This window comes from Arachis ipaensis, chromosome B9 (genome assembly GCF_059453495.1).
Source record: "Arachis ipaensis isolate K30076 ecotype BB chromosome B9, ASM5945349v1, whole genome shotgun sequence".
Classification (NCBI taxonomy): domain Eukaryota; kingdom Viridiplantae; phylum Streptophyta; class Magnoliopsida; order Fabales; family Fabaceae; genus Arachis; species Arachis ipaensis.
The window spans coordinates 10,126,153-10,151,814 of record NC_142444.1 but is presented as its reverse complement, the minus strand read 5'-3'; the positions used below and the strand labels follow the sequence as shown (position 1 = coordinate 10,151,814).

At 34.5% G+C, this 25,662-nt stretch overlaps 3 protein-coding genes across 3 annotated transcripts; 1 reads left to right on the top strand and 2 right to left on the bottom strand.

The window, feature by feature from the left end:
- Positions 1-3,108: 3,108 nt before the first annotated feature.
- Positions 3,109-5,584, top strand: LOC148543701 (uncharacterized). The gene is made up of 3 exons (XM_088500636.1): positions 3,109-4,876; positions 4,966-5,337; positions 5,433-5,584. Exons 1-3 carry the CDS (start codon positions 3,109-3,111, stop codon positions 5,582-5,584), a joined length of 2,292 nt encoding a protein of 763 aa, XP_088356762.1.
- Positions 5,585-6,017: 433 nt separating this feature from the next.
- Positions 6,018-8,247, bottom strand: LOC107619717 (GDSL esterase/lipase At4g10955). Its single transcript, XM_016322013.3, has 2 exons — positions 7,831-8,247; positions 6,018-7,201 (listed from the first exon to the last, which is right to left on the bottom strand). The coding sequence occupies exons 1-2, from the start codon at positions 8,013-8,015 to the stop codon at positions 6,172-6,174; spliced, it is 1,215 nt and encodes a 404-aa protein (XP_016177499.1). The 5' UTR covers positions 8,016-8,247; the 3' UTR covers positions 6,018-6,171.
- Positions 8,248-13,417: 5,170 nt separating this feature from the next.
- LOC107618289 (actin-related protein 4) lies at positions 13,418-24,823 on the bottom strand. The gene is made up of 20 exons (XM_016320306.3): positions 24,454-24,823; positions 24,275-24,366; positions 23,880-24,038; positions 23,699-23,772; positions 21,903-21,983; positions 21,746-21,806; positions 21,252-21,301; positions 19,958-20,012; positions 19,168-19,245; positions 19,006-19,059; positions 18,301-18,354; positions 18,165-18,225; positions 17,620-17,671; positions 17,460-17,526; positions 17,080-17,142; positions 16,868-16,930; positions 15,191-15,253; positions 14,846-14,910; positions 14,196-14,264; positions 13,418-13,762 (listed from the first exon to the last, which is right to left on the bottom strand). The coding sequence occupies exons 1-20, from the start codon at positions 24,464-24,466 to the stop codon at positions 13,717-13,719; spliced, it is 1,320 nt and encodes a 439-aa protein (XP_016175792.1). The 5' UTR covers positions 24,467-24,823; the 3' UTR covers positions 13,418-13,716.
- Positions 24,824-25,662: the final 839 nt, after the last annotated feature.

The window sequence follows — 25,662 nt, the reverse complement described above, 5'->3', positions numbered from 1 at the left end:
GCATCAAGGCCGCCCTTGAGGCTCTTGACGGAGGCTGGTTACCTCTGTCTGCATACCGGGCATTCTGCATTCGACATGTTGCGGCAAATTTTGCCCTCACCTTCAAGGGCAAAGACGCAAGGAGGCTACTTGTGAATGCGGCGTACGCTAAGACCGAGGTCGAGTTCCAGTACTGGTTTGATATTCTTAGGACCAAAGACCCGGCGATGTGTGACTGGGCTAACCGGATTGAGTATTCCTTGTGGACACAGCATTGTGATGAGGGGCGTAGATTCGGACACATGACGACGAATATATCTGAGTGTGTGAACTCGATCCTCAAGGGTGTCAGAAACCTTCCTGTGTGCTCGCTAATCAAGGGCACATACGGAAGGTTGGCCGAATTATTTGTTCGCAAAAGGAGGGAGGCTGAGGCGCATATGGGTACCAGACAACAATTTAGTCAGCACTTGGTGAAGTGTATAGAGGCCAACTTGAAGACGGCTAGGTGCTTCACGGTAACTGTGTACGACAGGGATAACTCCGAGTTCATCGTCGCAGAGACAACTCCGACTGGTTCTTTCTCACTGGGTACCTACAGAGTCTCGCTTGCATCTCACACATGTGACTGCGGATACTTCCAGGCACTTCATTTTCTGTGTCCCCACGCACTGGCATGTTGTGCCTACTCACGGCTTACATGGGAGCCTTACGTTCACCAGGTGTATCGTCTTAGTTCGGTCTTCAGTGTATATCAGATGGGTTTCACACCTCCCATTCCGGAGGGTTTCTGGCCACCATATGACGGGCCGACTGTCATCCCTGACCCCAATAAGAGGCGTGCGAGAGAGGGTCGTCCCAGGTCCACTCGGATACGGACCAATATGGACGAGGCAGATCCGAACCGGCCAAAGAGATGTGGGCTTTGTCGGCAGCCCGGCCACACACGTCGGAGTTGCCCACAGCTCGGAGGAGCAGAGCACACACGGGGACATGATTAGGTGTATTGGTGGCTTTGGTACTTTTGTTATTTCAATTTCGCGTTTAGATTCCACTATTATTGGTTTTCTTGCTTGTAGTTGGTGACTGATAGAATTTGTTAACGTTAGTGCGATGTACTTTGAATGGGATTTTAGTTAATGAATATGTTCTGTCACCGCAGTTTTAAACGAAATGTATGTCTAATGCACACCGGCAAAAATAACTTTACGAGTTTTATTAAGACATGATGCGAAAACTATGTTCGTAACTTAAATTGCTTGCTGGAACGAATTCTGAGTAATTCGAACCAAGCTGGTTCGAATTATCAAGTTAGGGTTCAAACCAATTTGGTTCGAACTATGTTGCTTTGTTCTATACGTGTAATTCGAACCTATTTGGTTCGAATTACTTGAAAAGTGAGTTCGAACCTATTTGGTTCGAACTATATAGAAATGTCCTTTGGTTGATTGATGAATCAGATTTTGGTTTGGCTTATCTGTGTAAAATTGATCTCCCTTTGGCTTGTTTAGGTTTTTTACCCTAAAAACAAACAACTTTGATGCAATTTTTGAGATGTACTTATATATTTATCGTATCAAAACAATTTGACTGCTTCTAATTCTAATAAAAAGTATTTCTATAAAATATAAATATATCAAACATAAAATATTTTCCCACTTCAACTTGAAAAAGTACTTCTCTTTATTGTCACTGCTGATAATATTAGTGGATTTATAGAACTACTGCCTATTAATTCCTTAAAAATTGATCCAACATCTTGTAAAATTTAGACACAGAATAAATTCATTAGGATACTAAGGGTTTGTTTGATTAATGATTTTCATTAAGAAATGAAATCAGAAAATATTAAAACTAAAATACATGGTTCTGAAAATTGGACTTCAATCGAAAAAACTGGGAACCAGTCACCTAACCGATCCGGGTAACGCTAATAACCGCTTAGCAAAAAACCGGCCAAAAAACCGGTCGAACCGGCAGTTAACCGGCGAACCGGAAGAATCGTTCGGTTTTTTTGCGGTTCAATAGTTTGCAAATTCAGATGCCAAACGACGTCGTTTTGGCATTTTTTTAAAAAAAAAAAAAGGAGAATGCCGTTTGCAAAATGTCTCCTAAGCCACTAATGACTAACCCTAATCTGATACTCCCCCCCTTTCTTCCCCTTTCCCCTAACCTAATTGAGATTCGGCGCCAGCGTCCATAGCCACCCACAGCCATCAAGGCCACCAAGGCCACCATAGCCGAGCCCGCGACCACCACCGGCCGAGCCCGCCTCCTCGTCGCCACCCACAACCATCGACAGCAGCCGCGACGACCACCGGCCGAGCCCGCCTCCTTCTGAATTTGGTAAGACTCTGTTCTTTCACCTATGCTTCTTGATTTTGATTTTCTGAGGTTCTGATCTTGTTCTGTGAGCTCGCCTGTTCTGTACTTGATTTTGGATTTTGATTTTCTGAGGTTCTGTGAGCTCGCCTGTTCTATGCTGCCTTTATGATTTTGGATTTTGATTTTCTGAAGTTCTGTGAGCTCGGCTATTCTATGCTGCCTTCTTAATTTTCATGATTGATGTTTTTTATTTTGAATATGTTTTGCATTGCTGGTTCTGCCTTCTTTATTTTGAATATATTTTGATCATGATGAATATTTTTTGCTGCTTCTGTTAGCTGCTTCTGTTTTGCATTGCTGGTTCTGTTACCTGCCTGATTTTGAATATATTTTGAATATGTTTTGCATTGCTGGTTCTGCCTTCTTTATTTTGAATATATTTTGATCATGATGAATATTTTTTGCTGCTTCTGTTTTGCATTGCTGGTTCTGTTACCTGCCTGATTTTGAATATATTTTGAATATGTTTTGCATTGCTGGTTCTGCCTTCTTTATTTTGAATATATTTTGATCATGATGAATATTTTTTTCTGCTTCTGTTAGCTGCTTCTGTTTTGCATTGCTGCTTCTGTTACCTGCCTGTTTTGCATTGCTGCTTCTGTTTGCTGTTTCATTATTTTCATCATTGCTGTTATTGATTTTGAATATGTTTTGCTGCTTCTGTTTGTTGCTTCATGATGAATATTTTGATTATTTTCATGGTTTTCTGAAGTTTTCTGGTCTTTGGTTTTCTGATTGTTATAGATGGAACAATCACAAAGTAACCCACAGCCACAAGATTCTCAAACTGGTTCATCCAGAGGTAAATCTGATCCAGCTTGGCAGTATTTTACAGTGAAGTATGACAAAAATAACAAGGCTCAATATACATGTATTTTCTGCTTGAATACTTACAATGGAAGGGGGATATATAGAATGAAATATCATCTTGCAAAGATCCCTGGACAAATTAAAGTTTGTAACAAAGTAACTGAAGATGTGGAACTTCAATTCAAAAGGCTTTTGGAGGAAAACAAAAAAAATAAGGCCGAAAAAAGAAAATATACAGCTGATTGTTATGATGTGGAAAGTGAAACACAAGCGGAAGAAGAGGGTGAAGCGCCTAATCCTGTACAACCTCCGGCTCCTGCAACAATGGGAGACAAAGGAAAGAGAAGAGCGATTGCTGCTACTCCAATTGGAAGTTATTTTAAGGAAAGGACTACGCCAGGCTCTCAACCAGCTTTGAAAAGTGTCTTGGCCAGTAAACAAGTTAAACACAAGGTTAAGTTGGGGCTTGCAAGATGGATCATTGATGCACGGATTTCATTCAATGCAATTCAATCGCCTTACTTTCAACCTGCCTTGGACGGCGTTGCTGCAATTGGACCTGGTTTCAAGGGACCGTCGTATGATGAAATGAGAGTTCATTTGCTGGCCGATCTTAAGAAGGAGTGTCAGTTGCTTGTTGAAGGTTATAGAAGCTCGTGGAAAAGGACTGGTTGTACACTGATGGCAGATGGCTGGACTGATCAAAGGCAGCGTACGTTAATTAATTTTCTAGTTTATTGTCCTGCTGGTATGTCATTTGTTAAGCATGTTGATGCTTCTGATATGATAAAAACTGCCGATACCTTGTTTAAATTGTTTGCTAAGGTTATTGAGTGGGTTGGGTCTAGTAACATTGTGCATGTGGTTACTGATAATGCTGTGAATTATGTATCTGCTGGAAAACTCATTCATGAAAAGTATCCAAATATTTTTTGGTCTCCTTGTGCTGCTCATTGCATCAATCTTATCTTGAAAGACATAGCAAGTCTTCCTCACATAGCTGACCTTGCCTCTCGTGCTTCAAAAGTGACTGTCTTTGTTTACAATCATATGATTTTCTTGTCATGGCTTAGAAAAAGAAAAGAGTGGAAAGAAATTGTTCGACCAGGAGTAACACATTTTGTTACTGTTTTCATTACTTTGAAAAGTATATATGATCATAAACAAGACTTGCAAGCATTGGTGATTGACAAATATTTCACTTCTCATAAATTATCCAAGAGTGTCAATGGGAAGATGGTTAGTTCAATTATCTTGGATAGTAAGTTTTGGGAGGATTGTTTTACTACTGTTATGCTTGTTGGTCCTCTAATTAAGTTATTGAGGCTTGTTGATGCTGATGAGAAACCTTCTCTGGGTATCGTGTATGCGGGCATGCAAAGAGCCAAAATTAATATCAAGACAATGTTTAGAAATAGGAAATCTGCATACACACCTTATACAAGTATCTTGAAAATGCGGTGGGATAAGCATTTGAAGCGTGACCTCCATGAAGCAGCATACTTTTTGAATCCAGATTACTTCTATAGTGAGGGGTTTGTTGAGAAGGCAAATATCTTGAGGTCTTTGCTTGATTTATTTGATATTGAAACTCTTTGCGATGGCTCGATTGCCGCAATGCAAGAGATACAGTTGTATCGAGATCAAAAAGGAAGTTTTGGAAGGGAAAGTGCATTGAAAGCAATTAAGAGACTTGAACCTGGTAAGTATTTATATTTCTATGTTTAATTTACTTTGAATGTTTTTTAAATATTGAATGAGAATTGATGGTTGAATTACATATTCTAGTAGGTGAATGGTGGAGGCTACATGGTGGGAGTGCTTCTAACTTGCAAAAAATAGCAATTCGTCTTCTTCATCAAACATCTTCATCATCCGGCTGCGAGAGGAACTGGAGCCTCTTTGAACAAATCCATTCAAAGAGGAGGAACCGATTAGAGCATCAAAGGCTAAGTGACATTGTTTATGTCACTTATAATCTACGCCTTCAATCTAGAATGCATCGCAAGAAGAAGAATTATGATCCAATTGACATTCAAAGCATTGACACAGTAGATTTTTGTGTAATGCCGGATGAAGGTGATCCTGAATTTACTAATGGAGACATCGAAGGCATTGAAAATTTAATTTATACGGATAATGCTATGCCTTCATATCCTATAGGTGATTGAAATAGCAAAACTTGTTTCATTTCCTCTCAATATCTGATGTAAAGTTGTAACTTTAATTTTTCTTGGTTTTCTATTTTATTTTATTAGATGGAGGAGATGTGGAACTTGATGTGGATTTCCCTAATGTTGCTGATTCTTCAAATACAGCTTCTTTTGGTGGTACTTCTGATGATGGTAGCTTTGGATTACCTGTTTATGATGGAGATGTTGGAACACTTAATGATAATTATGATTTTTGATGAGTTGCACCTTTGATTAGTTGAAAACTTGCTAGTAATTGTATCTTTTGAATGTAGAACATTATGGGTTTGTCATTATGTACTTTTATTTTTTGTTTACTTATAAACTTTGATGTTTGAAGTTGTTTGTGAACCTATAATATTAAGTAATGGATAATTTATTATGTGAAATATTAAATTTTATTAAGTTAGAGATCATTGAATTTATATACTTAAGATTATTTTAAGTTTTTTAATAATTTTATTTAATATTTAATTAAATCGGTTGAACCCCAGTTGAACCAGTGAACCATTGAACCAGTGACTTCACCGGTTTATTGACCGGTCCGGTTCTCACAACCTTGCTAAAATAAGAAAATATGTGTTCAAACCAGAAAGACTTGAGATTATTCCACATGTAATGACAAATATCAAAGCAGCAAGTTCTCTTTACTTTTCAGTAAGAGTGATTTCACTTATTATAAGGCAAAACAATACACTAATTTGTTTAAAGAAAAACCCAAAACAGAAAACAAAACAAATACAAAAGAATCATATGAACAAATAAAAGCAAAGAATTCAATTTCACAAACTCCAATTTTCAGTTACTAAGACTTTCCTTGTGTTGTTACTTGAGAAGAAGTACCACTCCCACTATACAAAGATCTTAACTGTCTACTTATCAGTTTGCTACTATGAATAGCCTGCTGAAGTTCTGCATCACTTGACCACCATTGCTCCAATCCATGAGCTTCATGGAACTTCTGCCTCTCCTTAGTAACAACAAACAGCTTCGCCGCGACCGGGCCATTCCCCGGCGGTGCAACATTCTCCTTATTAACTCCACCATCACCACCCGGATCATTATAAGAACAACAAATGTAGTCACTATTGTTTACATACAAATGAGGAACCCATTTGCCCACTCCAAAACCGGAGTTCTTGAAGCTTGATAGCCTCGGTATCCAACTCTTTAATCCTAGATTCTTGTTGGTATCTCCTTCCTCGCCGGCTCGAGATTCCTGGCCACTATAAGGAAGCATGGATTTCAGTTTCTTCCAAGCAGACTCTGCTTTTTCTCCAATGTTTCTTAAACTCATTGCTAGAGAAACCGAAGGTGGATTGAACAAATGTGTCTCAACATAGATTCCTTCTTTGGCTAATGCTTTTCCAACTTGAAGAGCGAAACCAGCACCCAATGAATGCCCTGCCACACAAACATTGCTTCCTCCGAAGGAATTCGAAGCCGATTTTAGTACCTCCAATGCCAATTTAAACCTGCAAGAGCCTTTCAAACTTTCCCAGGCAAAGAATCTAAGGTCATCTTCGATGTCTCTTCGCATTGTGGGTGATTTGAGTAGTGTTCCTCTGAGTGCTAGAACAGCTCGCGGCGCACCACTAGGCCTCATTAAGACCAAGTCGGCCATAGCTGCCGCCCGGTCCCATTCGAGTACTGCCCCGAAAATGGATCCGTCCCTTTCGTCGATGAGAGTTTGTGTGAGCTTGTACTTGAAGGGGATCCACCAATTAGGTGCTAGTGCAGTCTCTTGTGTTCTTTTTTCTTGCCTATCAAGTTCAAGCAAGTAAACTGCTTGTATAAAGCATGCAATCACTGTTCTTTTGTAATTTGAATCCTTCCTGAATTCCACAAAAGATCAATGTTTATATCATAAGATCAGATTCAAATTGGGATGAGGAACTTCAGAGTTATTGGTGACAAGACATTGCTCAAGCTCAAATCATGGTTATTAATCAAAGAGACACCATTGTTATTATTCAAAATCAAGATTGAAATTAACTTTAAAATGGAAATAAAAAAGATCCCCCATAATAGTCCAATCAACAGGGAAATTTCATATTCAGAAAAAATTCACTGCACAAAAGCAAATTTAACGTTAAGAGGCTAACACAATAATGGAAATGCCACAAATCCAGGGCGAAGAAAATTCCACTCCAAATAATTAATAATTGAAACAAATATAATAAATACTATGATAATAGGAGTGGATATATATAAATTTATTTAGCAATTCAGGAATTACCAATTTTAGATCACCAAAATCTAAAGACACCAACATTAGTTATTGGAACCCTAGTTGCAGCGCGCTTTATATAAAGTTCAAATTCATATTTTTTATTTATTTTCTAAAAGCCTGTGCTTGAAGCCATAATCTAATCCTACCAATTTAGATCTAAATTTAAATAGAATTTTGAACAAAAAAAAAAAAAAAGCAGAGTTTGAGTGAGATTGAGAGATGGGTACTGACCAAGTTGAATAGATGAGATCTCTCCAATTAAGGGTAGACAAATTCCTTGGTCCAGAGACATGAAAGGAATACGGGTGCGCTTCTTCTTCTACTTCTTCTTCTTCTTCTTCTTCCTTAGACACAACCAAGTCTTTCCTTTGTTCTTCAGCTTCTTCTTCTTTGCTTACTTGGTTCGTTGTTTCCATGATTCAATGCCGAGACAGAAAGGAGTGTTGTGGAAGTGGAAAGTTTGCAGCTTTCCTTTTCTGAAACTGGCTTTTATCATTTATTTATTTATTTATTTAATGATTTAATTTGAAAATTTGCAGCGTGTAAGTTGTAACGGTCATATTTTTTCCCTTCTAATGTCCGTTTCTATTTATTTATTTATTTTCTCTTTTATCATCATCTCTCTCCTTCTTCTTCATCCTCTCTCACACTTGGTTAAAAGTAACTGACAAAATGTTATGTTTATTTCCCTTCTATGAAAAAAAATTGAAGTCTTAATCCTTATGCCATTTTAAAGAGTTATATTTTATATTAATTTTTTTATTATAAAAAATTTTAATAATAATTTTTTAAATGTTAATGAATCAAAAATAATTTTTAATAAATTTTTAAAAATTATTTATTATTCATTTTAAATTCATAAATTTATAAAAATATAAATTTTATGAAACCAAGAATAGATTTTAAGGAGAAAGAAAGATTTCACTCAATTGAAAAGCACACACTAGCCGATTAGAAGGCTTCGAACGACAAACCCGAAAGAATCTCACCACAAGATTCACTTTGACATTGCTCCTGCTTCAGCAATTATGAAAGACATTTCACCATCTGAAGGAAGGAAGAAAGGCCAGCTTTCCTATTATATTAGGATTGATTTCTAGACACACCTTTCACTATTAGACGGACAAAAATTAGATTTTTATTTTTGTTCGTTTTGATTTTTTTTTATATTTTATTAAAATTTAACTAAGTATTTTTTTTATAGACATTTATGTTTAACAGTAATAAATGTCAACAATTTGTTATTAATAGTAAATTGAATCTATTTGATTCGATTTGCTACTGATACAATATATATAAACTAAATTGAATCCAATTAATTCGATTTATATTGAAAAAGTGTAAATCGAATCTAATTAATTCGATTTGCATAGAATCATTTAAAACATATTTATAACAAAAATCAAAATAAAATATTGGCATAATTTTAAAGTTGAAATAATTTATTAATGTGTTTTATCCTATTTTTAACATATTTTAAATATTTTGAGGATAATTTTGATAGCGAATAAATAATTTGTAAACAATTTTAGTGATTTGGTCTTTAGAAATAAAGATATATAATTTATTTAAAGATTCAAGTGAATAAAGATTAAATTTGAACTTAAATTTGACTTTGTATAATTATTTTTAGCGAATAATTAAATTAATGTGCTTGTTGCAGAAAAAGAAATTCTACTTATTATTTTTGTTAGTATGTTTTCTTGATAGCAATTATAAGAAAGGGAACAAAATAAATTCCTTTACAACAATAACAATAAGAAAGTCTTGTCCTAATAAGTGGAGTTGACCATATGGATAAATGATGTCATTGAACTCTATCATGTATTATGTCTACATAGAGACTGTTTACATTTAGATTTTTTTGACCACTTTAAAGATGGTTTTCCTAAGTCTTCTTCTATCTTTCACCCCTTATCCATCTTCCATCTCATCCACCCTTCTGACTGGATACTCTATCGGTCTTCTTCTCACATGTCCAAACCATCTGAGACGCAATTCTACCATTTTTTCACAATAGGTGCTACTCCAACTCTCTCTCTTATATCTTCGTTTCTTATTCTATTCAATCACGTATGACCACTCATCCATCTCAACATTTTCATCTCTGCCAAACTTAACTTATGTTCACCCCTTTGGCCGCCTAACACTTTGTACCATAAAGTATAGCCGGTCTGATAGCAGTAGATAGGATTTATCTTTAAGTTTTAAAGACACTTTTATATCACATATAAAACCAGACGCACTCCGCCATTTTGACCAACCTGCTTGGATCCTATGATTTACATCCTGTTGAATCTCTTCATTATCCTGTATGATGCATCCAAGATACTTAAAACTTTTAATTTTTCGTAGGATGTTTTCTCCAATCTTTACCTTTGTATTAGAGTTTTTCCTTCGGCGGCCGAACTTACCAAACACCTCCTGAATTTCTCTTCATAAATCCAACTTCTCATTTAGATTTTCCCTTGACTCTCCTATAAGGACGATATCGAAAAAAAGCATGCACCATGATACAGACTCTTGGATATGCTCTATGAGTACTTCCAAGACTAATGTGAAAAAGTATGGACTTCAGGATGATCCCTGGTGTAATCCTATAACAATAGAAAATTCTTTCGTCACACTACCTTGAGTCTTCACACTAGTTGTAGCCCCATCATACATATCTCTAACTGCACGAATATATGCGATCCTTACTCTCTTCCTTTCCAAAAACTTTCATAAGACATCCTTTGGCATCCTATCGTACGTTTTTTCCAAATCAATAAACACCATATATAGATCTCTTTTATTACTATGATACCTCTCAATCATCCTTCTTAACAGGTATATCCCTTCAGTAGTGGATCTGTCTGACATAAAATCAAATTGGATCTCTATTACTTGTGTCTCTTGTCTCAGCCTCCGTTCTATTACCCTTTTTCATAACTTCATGGTATGACTTATGAGTTTGATCCATTTATAGTTTTCGCAACTTTGTATATCCCCCTTATTCTTGTAGATAGGTACCAAGGTACTCTTTCTCCACTCATCTGGCATCTTCTTTGATCTTAAAATCTCATTAAAAAATTTGGTTAACCAATTGATGCGTTTCTCTTCAAGGCTCTTCCAAATTTCAATCGGAATATTATCGGGTCCTACTGCCATTTCATTTTTCATCCGCTTTAGAGCTTCTTGTACTTCGAAATCTCGAATCCTTCTTCCCTCATGCATAACCGACCAAGGGTTAGAAGAGTCTTATGTCCTTCATTAAACAACTCGTAGAAGTAGCTCTTCCACCTTTCATTGATATTCTTTTCTTGAACCAAAACCTCTCAGTCTTTGTCCTTTATGCACTTAACCTGATCCAAGTCTCTCGTTCTTTTTTCATGGCTCTTTGCAATTCTATATATATATTTTTCTCCTTTCTTTGTGCCTAAAGACTAGTAGAGACCCTCATATGCTCTTATTCTTATTTCACTTACAGCTACTTTTGTCTCTTTCTTAACCTCCTTATATTTTTCTCAATTATCTGCATTGCGGCACAAAGACCACTCCTTAAAGCACTTCCTTTTTGCCTTTATCTTTTCTTATATACTCGCATTCCACCACCAGGACTCCTTATCTCTTGGTCCTATCCCTCTAGATTCACCAAAACTTTCTTTTGCGGTTCTTCTAATAACTTCTGCCATCTCCTTCCACATCTCCTCCGCACTTCCATCTCCATCCCACTTTGCCTCTTCTCCTACCCGTCTTAAGAATCTTCTTTGTTCATCACCTTTCATCCGCCACCACCTCGTCTTTGGATTCCTCATCTTTGTGAAAATTCATGAACAACATCCTATGTTGTATTGTTAAATTCTCTTCCAGAATAATTTTACAATTAATGCAAAATTTTCGGTTAACTCTCCTCAACAAAAAGAAGTCGATTTGAGAGCTTGTCATGCCACTCTTATAGGTTATAAGATGTTTGTCTCTCTTTTTAAAACATGTATTTGCGATGAGAAGGTAAAAGATTGAGGAAAAGTCCAAAATAGTTTTACCTTCGATATTGACCACCCCAAAACCATGGCCTCCATGAATACTTCCATACGCAGTCACTTTTCTTTCAACATAGCCATTTAAATCTCCTTTTAAAAAAATCTTATCTCCTGAAGGCATGTCTTGGACCAAACTCTCTAGATCCTCCCAAAATCTTATCTTGTATTGCTCGTCTGAACCCACTTGCGGTGCATAAGCGCTAATTACATGAAAAGTACCTCCTTCCACCACAAGTTTGATAGAGATGATCCGATCTCCCACCCTCTTGACATCCACTACGTCCTTCTTCCACTACTTATCCACAATAATACATACCTCATTCCTATTCTTCACCTTTCCTGTATACTAAAGTTTGAACTCGGAAATATCCAACTCCCTAACCTTCGCACCGACTCATCTTATTTCTTGTAGGCACATGATGTTAATCTTTCTCCTTGTCATGATGTCCACCACCTCCATAGATTTTCCTATTAAAGTGCCTATGTTCCATGTCCCATGTCCTAAATCTCAACCTTCTTCTGTCGCTCCAACATTTATCTTTATCTTTTTCTTTGTGAATTAGCTTATTTATCCTCGTTCGTTCACGAAAATGCGAGAATCCTTGCTCATTTAACACTACACCCGGGCACCGATGCAGCGGCTCTTGCTCCTTTGACACTGTACGCAAGCCATATAGTGCGTTGTTTTCGGGTAACGACCTAGCTTTAGCACAATAACGTCTTTGGTCCATGTAATGAAGATTCGACTAAATTTTTATGTTCACTGTCGAAGGTCTAACAACCCTCCTCCTTTATGTATATAACTAATAAAATTTTTGAGAAAAAAAAGCCACTCATAAATGATGCATTAAGTAAAATAACTTTAAATTTTATTTCATGTAAATTATTGAATTAGTGATGATGATGATAAGTATTATGAACCTAAAAATTAATTAAAAAATAAATAAATTTTACAAGAATTTTTTTTTTAACCAAAGATAGAGATACTCGAACCTGCAACTTCTTAAATGAGTATGGAAAAACTATGTCATTTGAAGTGTATCTCATTGGCTTACAAGAATAATTTTCGTACCCTATTGTTTATGTTTATAGATATATCCCTTGTTATTTATACCAAATTTCTATATTGTTTCATTATAGTATTGGTGTTTAACTTTAAATGTTCCTGCATTGTTTTTATAGAATTTCTATGCTGATTTAAAAATTTTCTATATTATTTTCATAGAATTTAATTTTATATAAATTAAATTAAAATTAAAAAAATGAAGAAAACAATAACTTCTGTGTAAATATTTTTTATTTTACGTTTCGTTCAAACACCAAAATTTTCAAACAAGTTTGCACAAATGTTAGAATTTACATACAAACGATGGTCAAAATATATCATTTGTATCAATAATTAAACACCATTTACACATTTGTCTTTTGGCATTTGTATCTAATTAAAGAAATAATATAAACAGGTAAAAGTCGTTAAAAAGGTTAACATCATGCTATAGTGAAGAGGAAAAATAAAGATATGGAGATTTTCTTTGATAGATAGATATATCTATCTAGGAGAATGTTTTATTTTATTTTTATTAATTTTTAAAAATAGATTATACACTCCTCTTGATTCTCTTCACACAAAAATCTCTTCATAGTAAAATTGTCCTTGATGTTAATGCATAAGACCCCAAAATGAAAATAGAGAGTATACATGTACATTTACAGGGGCAGCAAAGATGTATAACAGAACCCGTTGATATAAAGGTTAAAACATCAATAACTGCAGCAAATAACAATCAAAACAAAGATTGCAGCAAAAAAATTGTCCTAATTATCTTTACCATTTAAATAGACACTCAAATTTCATGTTGTAACTTACACAAAAGGAAAAAAAAAGGGGGGGGGGTGTGGGACTATAGGTATACTTTACATCAGTATAAATTACAGCTACAATTAGACTAGGTAAATAATGCAGTTAGGTTGAGAATTAACAGGAATGGATATAAATATGAAAGATAAATACATTAAAAGACAATCACAGAAAACTAAGTCTGCGTTCATGGCAATACTTCCCAAGGTGATAACGTATGCACACACAAATAACAATTTAAGGACACTTCCTTTGGATATATGAAGCTCCATGCTCTTCATACCTGTGACAAGTGCATTAAAACAGTTTATTGTTGACAATCATGGTCTTTAATGGAAAATTTGGATGTGTAATTTGACAACTATGTTTTCGTAATGACAAAAGTGATGAAGAGAATGAAAACGACAAAAAACAACAAAGCCTTATTCCACTAGGTGAAGTCAGCTACATAGATCAAATGATACTATTGATCCCTATGATATATCATGTCGACATAAGAGAAAGAAGGCAACAAGATAAGGAATGTGAAATATAAGGGCAGCCCGGTGTATAAGCAAGGCATCCTAACCTGATGCATTGTTAGTGGCTAATTCTAAGGTTTGAATCCATGACAATGAGATCACATATGACGACTAAACCGTTGTTCATGGTTCCCCTTAAGGTAATGTAAAATTTATGCAGAGTCACAAGAAGTTGGGCAAGCAATGGACACTTACTCGGACTTGGAGAACCACATTTGCTGGAAGGAGCCAAGAGAAGCCAATATGCTACCCCCTATCCAAACACTGCACAAAATCATCAAGAAACATGACTTAGAGGATACAGTATCAATGATGCATGAACAATCATCGCATTCTCATATAAAATCATAATCCAAGTCAGCCCCTAACTGATTTCCAAACCTAGTAACTAGACCACATAATGTATCCTGAAGGGCAGCTCGGCATACGATGATTGGAGTTTAAAAGCAATTTCATCCAGTGTTCATGGCGAAATGTGATCATCACACATGCAGAAAGAAACGCCAAAAGAGTTCACACAACTCAAAAACGCCATCCCTGAACAGGCTCACATTAGGTCTTTAACAGGCTGGCATTGTAGATCAATCTTCAGCTAATATAGTGATTCGCTGATGCACCCAATAATTAATATATAATTCAAAATAACTATAGTAGTAACCTCAAGATCAAATCATACCACCAATTTTCCTATTATAGTTATACTAGACATCGTGTGAACCATTTTCTCAATCTTTAGAAGTGTATTTACAGATATCAAACCAATGATCAAGGAGCATGGAAATATGTACAGTAGTTAATCAAGCATCATACGCAACTGTTGAGTAGTATTTTGACTCGGGTATTACCTAAACCTTCTTTCAGTAGCGTTTCCACTCGCTAATACTTTTACTCTAGCAGCTTGAGGGGATTCCTGCATCAGACGTGTATCGCAATCAATTTTTCATGATTAAAACAAAGAAAGAAAGTTTATGAATCATGATATATAAACTGAAATCTGACTCCTGAGAGAGTGTTTCACAAGGTCAATCAAGTTATTTTTCTTGTCTTAGAAATGTCAGAATGCAAAAGCTAAATGCAGCTGAAACCCAATCTTACACATCCACACTCAGTATTCAGACTCAGCACAAAAGCGCACTTTCGTTCAGTGCATTTAATAGATTTTAGACAAGAGCTTATTTATTGAATTTTACCTCTAGTAAATCCTTCTCAAGGCGTTCCTTCAGTTGTTGCATTGAAGCTGTGCCACCAGCAAGCTACATGTGATGAATGAAATCAATTTCAGTGTTGTCAGGTGATGCACTATAAGGCTGCGTTTGTTTTCAAAGACAGGACAGAACACGACACTGAGACAGAGACAATAGGACGGAGACACTAAAAATTATTGTTTGTGTATTGTGTTTGGATACGATGTACAAGACACTAATGTAATGTCCAGTATTATGTTTGGATACATATGGACAAGACTAAAATATTATATGAAATGACTAAAATAACCATATGATTCTAAATTTTCTACGGTCAAGTACAAAGTAATTTAATAGAGAATGAGAGTACGTAGGAGTACAGACGAAACTTAAAAAAATATTTGAAGAGACAAAAAATTTTAATAAAAAAATATATAATAGTATTTATATTAAAATAAAAATTATAAATATATTTATTTTATTTTTAAATTTATTATTAATATGTAGGAATACATATGGTTAAGATTAATAAAAAAATAGATCTGAGTTTGATTAATAAAAAATTTTGTTTAGGTTAATAAGCCAAATTAATTTTAAATAAAAAATCAGAAAATCAGTTTTAAAAAAAAATCTATTTTTACATGAAAAAAAAAAGTTTTTGCACATAAAAATTTATTTTTATTTAGAAAACCAATTTTTTTATCTAAAAACTGATTTTTTTTAAATTATATAAAATCAATTACAATTTATAAATTATTTTTTAACATTTTAAAAAGATCAATTTTACCTTTAATAATATTTATCTTTCAAAAGTTTCAAGACTAATTATAGGAAAAATAAGAAGGGATAATAGTGGAATAATAAAAAATATCTATGGACAAAAAGGAAAACAAAATTTATAAAAGAGTCCGTGTCCACTCTTCCAAATCCCGTGTCCATCATTGTCCTTCGTAGAAGAGTGGACACAAAAATATAAAAAACTGTCCCGGAGACAATGTGTTCCGTGTCCATGTCTCTGCTTCCAAACACATTCTAAATATGTACTGTCCATGTCTCTGTGTCATGTCTCCGAAAACAAACGCTACCTAAGATACTTCCATCATATGTTTCAGGTCAATAGATGCATATGCTTAGATCAGATCAATTAGCCTACAAACATAACACTAGAAAGTTGGATAAAAAAAATTGTTCCTCATATGCTTTTATCAAGTCCTCCAGAATTCTAGAAATCATTGACCAATCCACTCTAATATTCTGCCAAGTAGCAGCTCCAATCCTGGCTCTCTTATCCTCCATTACCCTCTATTATTCTTCTCTCGTCTTGATGAAATTCTTCTTTTATCCAAAAAAATTCACAAGTCCATATGACATAATTATAATCCAATTTAAATCTTTTATTTACTACAACACATTAAAAATCTTCATTAAAATATTTTAGTTTGAAGCAATTCATTAATATCTTATTATGAATTAAAACTTAAAATATTTTATCTATTTTTAAAATCCATGGATCACTCCAGTATGAATCATCAAGTTCCCATCATAAAGAATGGCCAAATATATGCGTGAGGCTCTCATCATTGCTTGGTCAAGGGTGGATTAGAGATTAACACCAAAAAAAGTCCATGCTGTATCCAATTGAGTGTAGGAACTAGCTAAAGCATATAGACACAAGAAAATTACCAGTATGCTACTAAATAACTCTCTTCGAATGTCTACATCACATTTGTTAATGCTTTCTATAACCTGTAAATATTCAAAATTGATAGCAAAATCATCAGAAACTGGAAGAAGACAAGTTAGGGCACAAGGAAGTACTTAGGCTCATTGACACTGTACACCTAAAAAAGAGAACAACAAAAAAAAGAAAGAAAAATCACTTCGAAGTAGATTACCATTTGGGGTAGGCCACGAACGGAAGGAGCAACTTCTGCAAAGCTCTCCATGCCAGGAATTGTCTTGATTTACATTGACACAACATATACAAAAAATAAAGGGGGGAAAAAGCAACATCAAAACTTTAGTACATTGAAGAACAAACAATTGGAAACATTGACTTTGAAGCAGTTCACTTAAGCACTGAAAGACAAAACTATAAACCCAATGTGACTGCCGTACAATATGCTGCTAATGAAACCTAATATATGGAATTCCCAGAAGCAAAAGCCAAAAAGTATATACATATATAACAGGCTATCTGTTACAAATCTTTTATGTAAACAAAAAAAAAAACAAAAAAACAGAAACCAACATATTTTCTTTAGAGACTGCACACCTGAACTAGGGATGGATTGAAAAGAACATCTGGAATCTTGAATCTATCAGATCCAATTTCAATTGTCCTGTGTTATATTATATAAAAAGAAAAGAAGGAAAAATCATTATTAAAAAAACATTTCCATATAAACTAACAAGTAAGAGTGACTTCAACTTACTGGCCATCAGGGAGCTCATATGGGGTCATCGGAATGTTTGAATATGCACTATCTACAGTAAAAGATGAAGAATGACCGATGTCATATATGGGAACAACCTATACTCAATTCTGTTGGAGACAGGAAAATAGAAGTATATTCTACTAAATAATCAACAACAACAGCGAAGCCTTATCTCACAAAGTAGGATTGATTACATAGATCAAATGACATCATTGTGTTGTGTCATGAATCATGTCTGAATTTAGTTTTCTACTAAATCAAATAATCAAAATATATCACCTATATTGGAAGCATAAATGTAAAGCAAAGCAAATAGTGGAACATTGCAATAAGCATGACGGATCAAGTTATTTTTATTTTTTTATGGAATACGCTCTTTGATGGATTATGAGAGAGGTCGGAAGGAAAAAAGCGTAAACAAAAAACAAAGGGCAACAATAAATCAAAATTGAGGCATTTCATGCACATATGACTGCAAAAGAATAAATCACAGGATAAATGGGGTTCAAAACATTGTATGTGATGAAAACAGGTTGACCAACCATCATATGGAGTATCTGGAGCACGGCATACACATTCTTTGATATCACTTGCAATCACTCTCTGTCAGAGGAGAAAGCAGACATCAGATAAGGGGAAAATAACATATAACAAGAAATTCCATGATCACTCACGGACCTGAGAGTAGAGTTTGTAGCTTTCAGTTGTATTTGGAAAATCAATATCTACAGTCTGTAGGAAAGAGAAGTAAACGAGAGAAACACAATGAGATATGATAATAATTCAGTTTATTGAACTGTAGTCATAACCAACCTCATACTGGAACATAAAAGCAAAGAACTAAATTAATATTGGTTGGTAGCAAACAAATAAATAAAATTAGCCTCATGCTACCAATAAAGAGAACAGGCGACAATTTTCATTGGAATCATGAGCGTCAAAACTTCAAGAAATACTTTGAAAATTGAAATAAATAATTTTTTTCTACACAACTATACCCCACTTTCTAATTCCAGTTCCTTGTATACCTTAATAAATTATTCTATAACACCTTTATCTTCATTAATTTGCTTAATTTTTACAAGCTAAAGTCATGGAGCAACAGTTTACTAGCACAATTGATTTTCATAGAAATCTGTCGTCTTTTTTTTTTAACCAAAACTCAAGAACCAGGATCAACCATCAGTTAAAAGATGAGAGAAATGAAGCACTTAAACCATCCAGATTCTTACAGGCACAAACAAATCACAAGATCCAAGGGCAGGAACTCCATATTGCGAAATTTCAAGTATCAAGATAGAGGAAACAAGGAAAATTATAGATCCTGAAAATTAGCGAGAAAACTATCTTACAACATACAGAAAAACTTGGAACACGGTATACCTGAAACTCTCCAGGGCGTATTTCCTTTCTCCTAAAAGAATACCGTGGTTTTATCTGTTACAACAACACAACAAAGAAAAGGAAATGTCAGGCAGATAAATGCACAGCAACTTCGCTTCAGATGATCACTGGCAAACACAATAACTAATAATTGTCACCCACCACGATACCCTTGCTTTCCAAGCTTTTCATCAAGCAGTCTGTAAGAAATTCTCCTCCAATAGGAGAGGTCGCCACAGCCTTGTGTAGAAAGCATTATAGAAATTATCAGCAAAATGACACATTCAATGTTATTGAATATGATTGAAAGTGTGAAATAAGATCCTATAACAGAACATAAGACATGCATATACAGTTCATATTCATATATAAAAAGATTAGCTCTTTATTGGTACAGAATTATAGATAATTTGTACATTTTAATGGACTAAATAACCTCAAATCTATATATCTTATATATTATAAGCAATATTAATAGTTATGATCAGAGAACTTTAAAATTGCACTAATTGTCATGATTTGCTTCAATCTATTTAATGTGTATATTTAGGCCATTATTTAATTAATTTATAATGTCAGATATGTCAACCTATAAGCCTTATAACCTCTATATAAGCAATCCAATTTCAGAAACTATGGAGTATTTAGAATTGAAGATAAAAGAAACCACGAAAATATTACATATAAGAAACTGGGCATGAAAGTAAATACTAAAAGTAATGGCAAGCATCTAGTGATATGCAGGGTCCGGGAAAGGACTACACCAAAAGAGTGTAATGTAGGTAGCCTAACCTGACACAAATGTCAGTGGCTAATTCCATAGTTTGAAACCTTGGAGTCACATGGAGACAACTAAACCATTGCCCCAAGGCTCTCCTTCAAATTAAATACTATATATATATTGAAAAAAAAAAGCATGGATTGATTCAGTTAGGTGACAACAAGTGAATACCTTTTGAAGAACATAGCCATCATGTACCGGTGCAACTGTAGTTGATCCTCCACCACTGAGCACAATTAAAAAATAACGTAAACCTCTCAAATTCATTCGCGGAGCTTCTAACATTATATTCTGACATATTTGATACAATAAATGTTAAACTAATACTGTAAATCACAAAACGACTCATATCAGTTCCCAATTTAATTTTCTCTATTGAGCTCTCATGTTTTAAGTTGTTCAATTTGGTCTCCCCAGTCCACACTGCTAGACACCTAATGTTTTCTAGACTAAGACTTTAGTATTAGTCGTGAGTGAGTTAAACTTCCATCATGATCAGCCTCCTCCATCTCCTAGAACATAGGCAGTGTTTGTTTGTTGTTCATGTCCACCAGAGACAGAGACACGATGACACATGTCTAGCATTTGTTTTGCGAGAGACAAGTTTACGGAGAGCACAGTTACACACAATTACATACAAGCTTACACACATTTTGTGTGTCTCCAAAATGATGAGATAGATTTTTAGTGGGCACATATTGTGTATAAATTGTTTACAATTTTACCCTTAATATTTTTCAAAACACCCAAATCTGCCCCTCCCTCCTACTTCATCACTCAGACAGACCTCACTTTCCTCTCTCCCTCCTTCCACACTCAGATCCACCCGTCGCCGTCACTCAGATAGATTTGTATTCTTTGCTGCATGCTTAGGTACCAAACCTAAAAAATCAGAGTCTTGTGCGTGTCTATGTCTCTCTGTCTCGTCTGTCTCCACCCACTAACCAAATGCAACCATACTACACAAGACATTAATAAGTTTTATAGAGGACCATTGGCATTTACACATTCCACAGGACCCACTGAAAATGAGAACTTTACAGTGGTCAAGCAGAAAAAGGATAGCCTGACCAGTTGAAAAATTATGCAACTGAAATTACAAGTGCATTAAATAATGTTTGCTTCAGAATAAAATCTCTGGCAATTTGATTTCTCATAGTTATGATAGTAAAACTGATAATAGACTTATTCAGTTTCACTCTTGACTTTTTTCTTATTGTATTTATAACATACATAAAGTGTCACTTATCCTGAAACTAAAGCAAATTCAAAACACTCCACAACTGTATTTAGCACCAGCAGGACATCAAAAAGCACAACGAAAAAGGATGACAAAGCAATTACCAAACTCAAATAATCAACAGTAACATAAATCTTCAATATACAATACCTAAAAATTTTAACAAATATACAGAAATAGAAAAATGAAAATAATAAGAGGAAAAGATCATTTGCAAACTCTTACCAATCAACAACCAATGACGTAGCACGCCCTGATGCAAAAGATGTCAAAACCTGTATGTTATGAAAAGGAATCACATTCCAATATTTTTTCATTATCACTCCAGAACATACATCTCTTCAGTAGAACATAAAAGTCGTAAACTATAAAGCATATGCAATCATTTAGGTGTTGCACCCATGCGTCAGTCAAGCAAGCACCAAAGCAAATAATTGTATGACACACCGCACATTAATAGTTGAGGTTTTTTAAATTATTTTTTCGAAACCAACAAATCAGACACAATATAAGCAAGGCCGTGTACCAATTTTTTAATTAAAAAAATAATATATTCTGTAGTGAAGCTTGTACATGATATTATGGGCAATGAATTTTTTTGCCCAAAAGTTTAAATTATATGTGTCATGTCCATGTCCTACATTTTCAAAAGTTGGTTTTCCATGTCAATTTTTGTATTTGTGCTGCTTAGTTAGTGACGGTACGTATTATTCACTTACAGCATTCTTTGCCAAAAACAATGCAGGTGCTTTGTACTTCTCAAACATAAGCTCTGCGGCCCTGGAAGAATCACAAAAAACTTTACACGCTAATGTTTTAAATTGAAGTCTATAATTGTATATTAAAAATTTATATACAGCCACAATACATCAATACCTTTCTCTCTGCTGTTGAGTGTTAGAAGAAGGTTCTGCAAGTAGCATTGGATGCTCTTTAGGATCAATCAAGAGGCACTCCCTAAGAAAAAAGAAAGCACACCCCAGTTAAGAACAAAGCAAACCCCTAGGCATGTTAAGCAATTTCCACTCAACCACTTCTGAAAAAATGACATCCAATAACAATCAACAAGCCCTATTTGGTCTTCCTCTATCCTTTATCCAATTATCTTCAATTTGATCCAGTTTCCTCACAGCCTAGTGCCTCTACCGGTCTTGTCATGTGACCAAGTCACATTATTTATATGATATTCTCAGCACTACATGTTAGCATGTCAACTCCTCCACCTAAATCAACTCAGCTGTACATATCATTTGCTCTTGATGGCACGTTTTTGTCTAATAATCACTATCATATCACATGCTACTCTAATGGTTCAGTAGAATTTCCTGAGATCAATAGGGAACTTAAGATCACTAATCATCCATCTCAAGAATTTTTGGATAAAATAAGAACTTTATTAATAAGAAAAGAAGAATGCAAAGTGATAAGAGCACAACAGGTCCTACTTAAAAGCAAAAGATTATGCGTGAGTATTATCCATTTCAGGAACTCAACTTCTAATAATAGCCGTTCTTCCCCTTAATGTAAAACAGATCCACATTCCCTAAATTCTACAACTTGTGGGTTGGAAAGAACCCCGCCAGACAATGCTATTCAAATCATGTTAATTGTGTCTCTATCATGCTTCATTGCCAATCCTTGCATAGTTGATTCCAACCAATAAGATGTTTAAAAAAGAGGACTTTTTAGTTAGGACTTCAATGACAATGGAAAACTTTGATGAGTCTTTATGGCTTCAATCAACAATGGTGAGTAAAGAAAGATCGTTACTACCATATCTCACTTAGTGACTACTGCTACCAGAATTTCTAACATCCTTTTATGCTTTAACTATGAATAACAGGTTACATACATACTCCATGAAATATTGCTTTAGAATAAAAAATATTAGATATTTTGGATGTCTGCCCAAGCATCATTACAGTTATAAACTCCAGCAACATATGCCATAAAATGAAACAACTGTATAAAAGAGAACAATAATCCAATGCAGTTCAATGGAAGCAAGTCAGAGCACTTATTTTATGGATCAAAGTCACATGATTACTTTATTAATTTTCTTTGTTATTTATTATTATTCTCCCCTCTATATATATCACTCACAAAATTTCAATTTTCTCACCTAAAAACACTGAACCTCTATGTTAGCCTCACTTAGGTAAGCCTCTGTTTTATCCTCACAACCACCTCTTCCACCAATTGAATCTAAGAGTCTAAATTTCTGGTCTGTCAATATCCATTGCAAATATATCCTTCTTACTCTAAAAGCCGTAATTGGTATGACATAGAGGAACTTAAAAGCCCCCTGTCCCTACCAATTAAGTTCTCAATCTTCTGTGGTCATATGCAAAAGGTCAAAAGCTAGTTCACAATTGCTGGTCTGCCAAATACAAGCCCCCACCCACCCCTGTTTCAACTTTTTCTTAGTAGCTAGCTCCTATTTCTGCAAGTTTTCCACTAGGCTACACATATTAGCATGCTTAACCTAAGAATTATCATGTCCGCAGACTACAAAATGAATATTAATGGTAGGTATGATTAGAGAAGGGGATAAAAAGGCAATTGGGGGGGGGGGGGTGTTCTCTGTATCATATAAGCCTTGTCCATGCTACTATTCAAGCCTAACAACTATGCTACACAGATCAAAGACTGATTGGATAATCAATACCAACCTGAAGGCATGATCCCATATGTTGTCAACAATGTCCCAGTCTGCAACAATCCCATCCTTTAACGGAGACACGACCTGACAGCATGGAAGAAATAGATAAATAACCTAAACCCATTCATTACAGTAAAATCTGTAAATTAGTAATCCAAGCTTAGTCTAGAAGGCCACTAGATAAAGTGCACCTCCATATGGTCTCTGCGGTACCCCAAGGACTGAGATCCCACATACAACTTTCGCTTTCCCTTGGGTTTGTCATTGTTCTTGGCGTCCGCAGTAGACTCGGAGTTCTTTTCGCCATTCTCAGCTTCATCAATATCCATTTGATCAATTGCCCCCACAACCTAAATTCACATAACAAAACTTATCACTAGCTCACAATAGCAAGTATCTATCAAAACTATTCACAGTATTTATCACAGCTATTATAGTAACAAACTACAATTTTTGAACATGCACCCAACTATACTATCAATCTAAGAGCTTCCTATAGTGTAGCACACTGAGATTAAAAAATTAACATTGAAAATTTACATTTTTTAAAATAATACACAAAAAAAAGAGTAGCTAGTACACTTACAGAGGGAAACACAGCCTTGGGAGCATCTTCACCAGCATAACCAGCTTTACATGTGTGTGAGCCCAAGTCAATTACTATTGCAGACACTTCATCTGTTTATCCAACCCGAAAATAAGTAAATTTCAGAAGATGGAGGGAAAAAAATAAGAGTTTATAAAGATAATTCACTTCACACTCACCACCACCATACATGGCTGCAGCGATTCCACGAGCTCGAAGATAGATTAGGGTTTTGAAAGGGTTTAAGAGTTTGCGCTCTCTGGTTTCTCAGGAACAACGAGGGAGATGAAAACTCCGGTAAATGGACCGCCGCCGGAGAAGCTTCCGGCGAAGTTGTCGGAGAAAGCGACGACGGAGGTTGAAGAGGCACTGGGTTTGGTGATTGAAAAAGAGAAGAATAGGTTAAAGTTTAGGGGCTACTCCATAATTTTATGAAACCGTGGAATGGTTAATTTTGTTGAGTATAGACGATGATAGGATTCTCACTTTCTCCCCTTATCTTTCCTCCATATTTTAATTTTCAAGAATCTTTTAGAAAAATACTAAATCAATTATCTATATCTACATTAAATATTTAAATACATATTAAATAAATTTAGATTAGTTTTTTTAATAAAGATATGTTTTTAAGAAGATGTATTTTATCATCTGATATCTAAAAATATTATTTAAAACTGCTCTGTTGGATTCATTCTTTAAAAAAATTAATAGAAATTGAAATAGTACCGTTTGATTTTCAAACATTTTTAAAATTAAACATAATAAAATCCAACCATCTAATGATCTAATTTCTAAATTGTAAATAGAAAAAAAAGTAAAATGTACCTTCTAATCTTTCTATTTTACAAAACAAATCTGAATTTGTGTAAAACACTAAAAGACAAAAAAACACCAATTATTATGTAATATATAGTTTTATACGTTACCCTCCTATATATACAAAATTAAGCCACTTTTATAATTATATAAAATTATTTTTAAAAAAGTTCCAAAAAATATATATATCTAATTTATTGTCACCTTAAAGAAAAAAATATCACATTTAATAATATCTAAATGAAGTAGTTTAAGAGGTGAAGTAATTTTAGAGATTATTTAAAATCTTTTATGATAAAATATTGTGTTTGGTATTTAAATGGAAGGATTTTTATATTAAAAACTTCAATAAGATTTTTAATTACGTTATACAATATTATGTTTCGATCAGATATTTTTATATTCAAATATTTTATACGCATGATAATTTAAAAAAAAGTTTCAATTAAATTTTTTTCGATTACATATTTTTTTATTTTGATCAAGTAAATATATTATTTTTATTTATAAAATCTTTGTATGGTAGGATAATTATATTACAATAAAGTTATACGGTTAAATAATTTTATCAA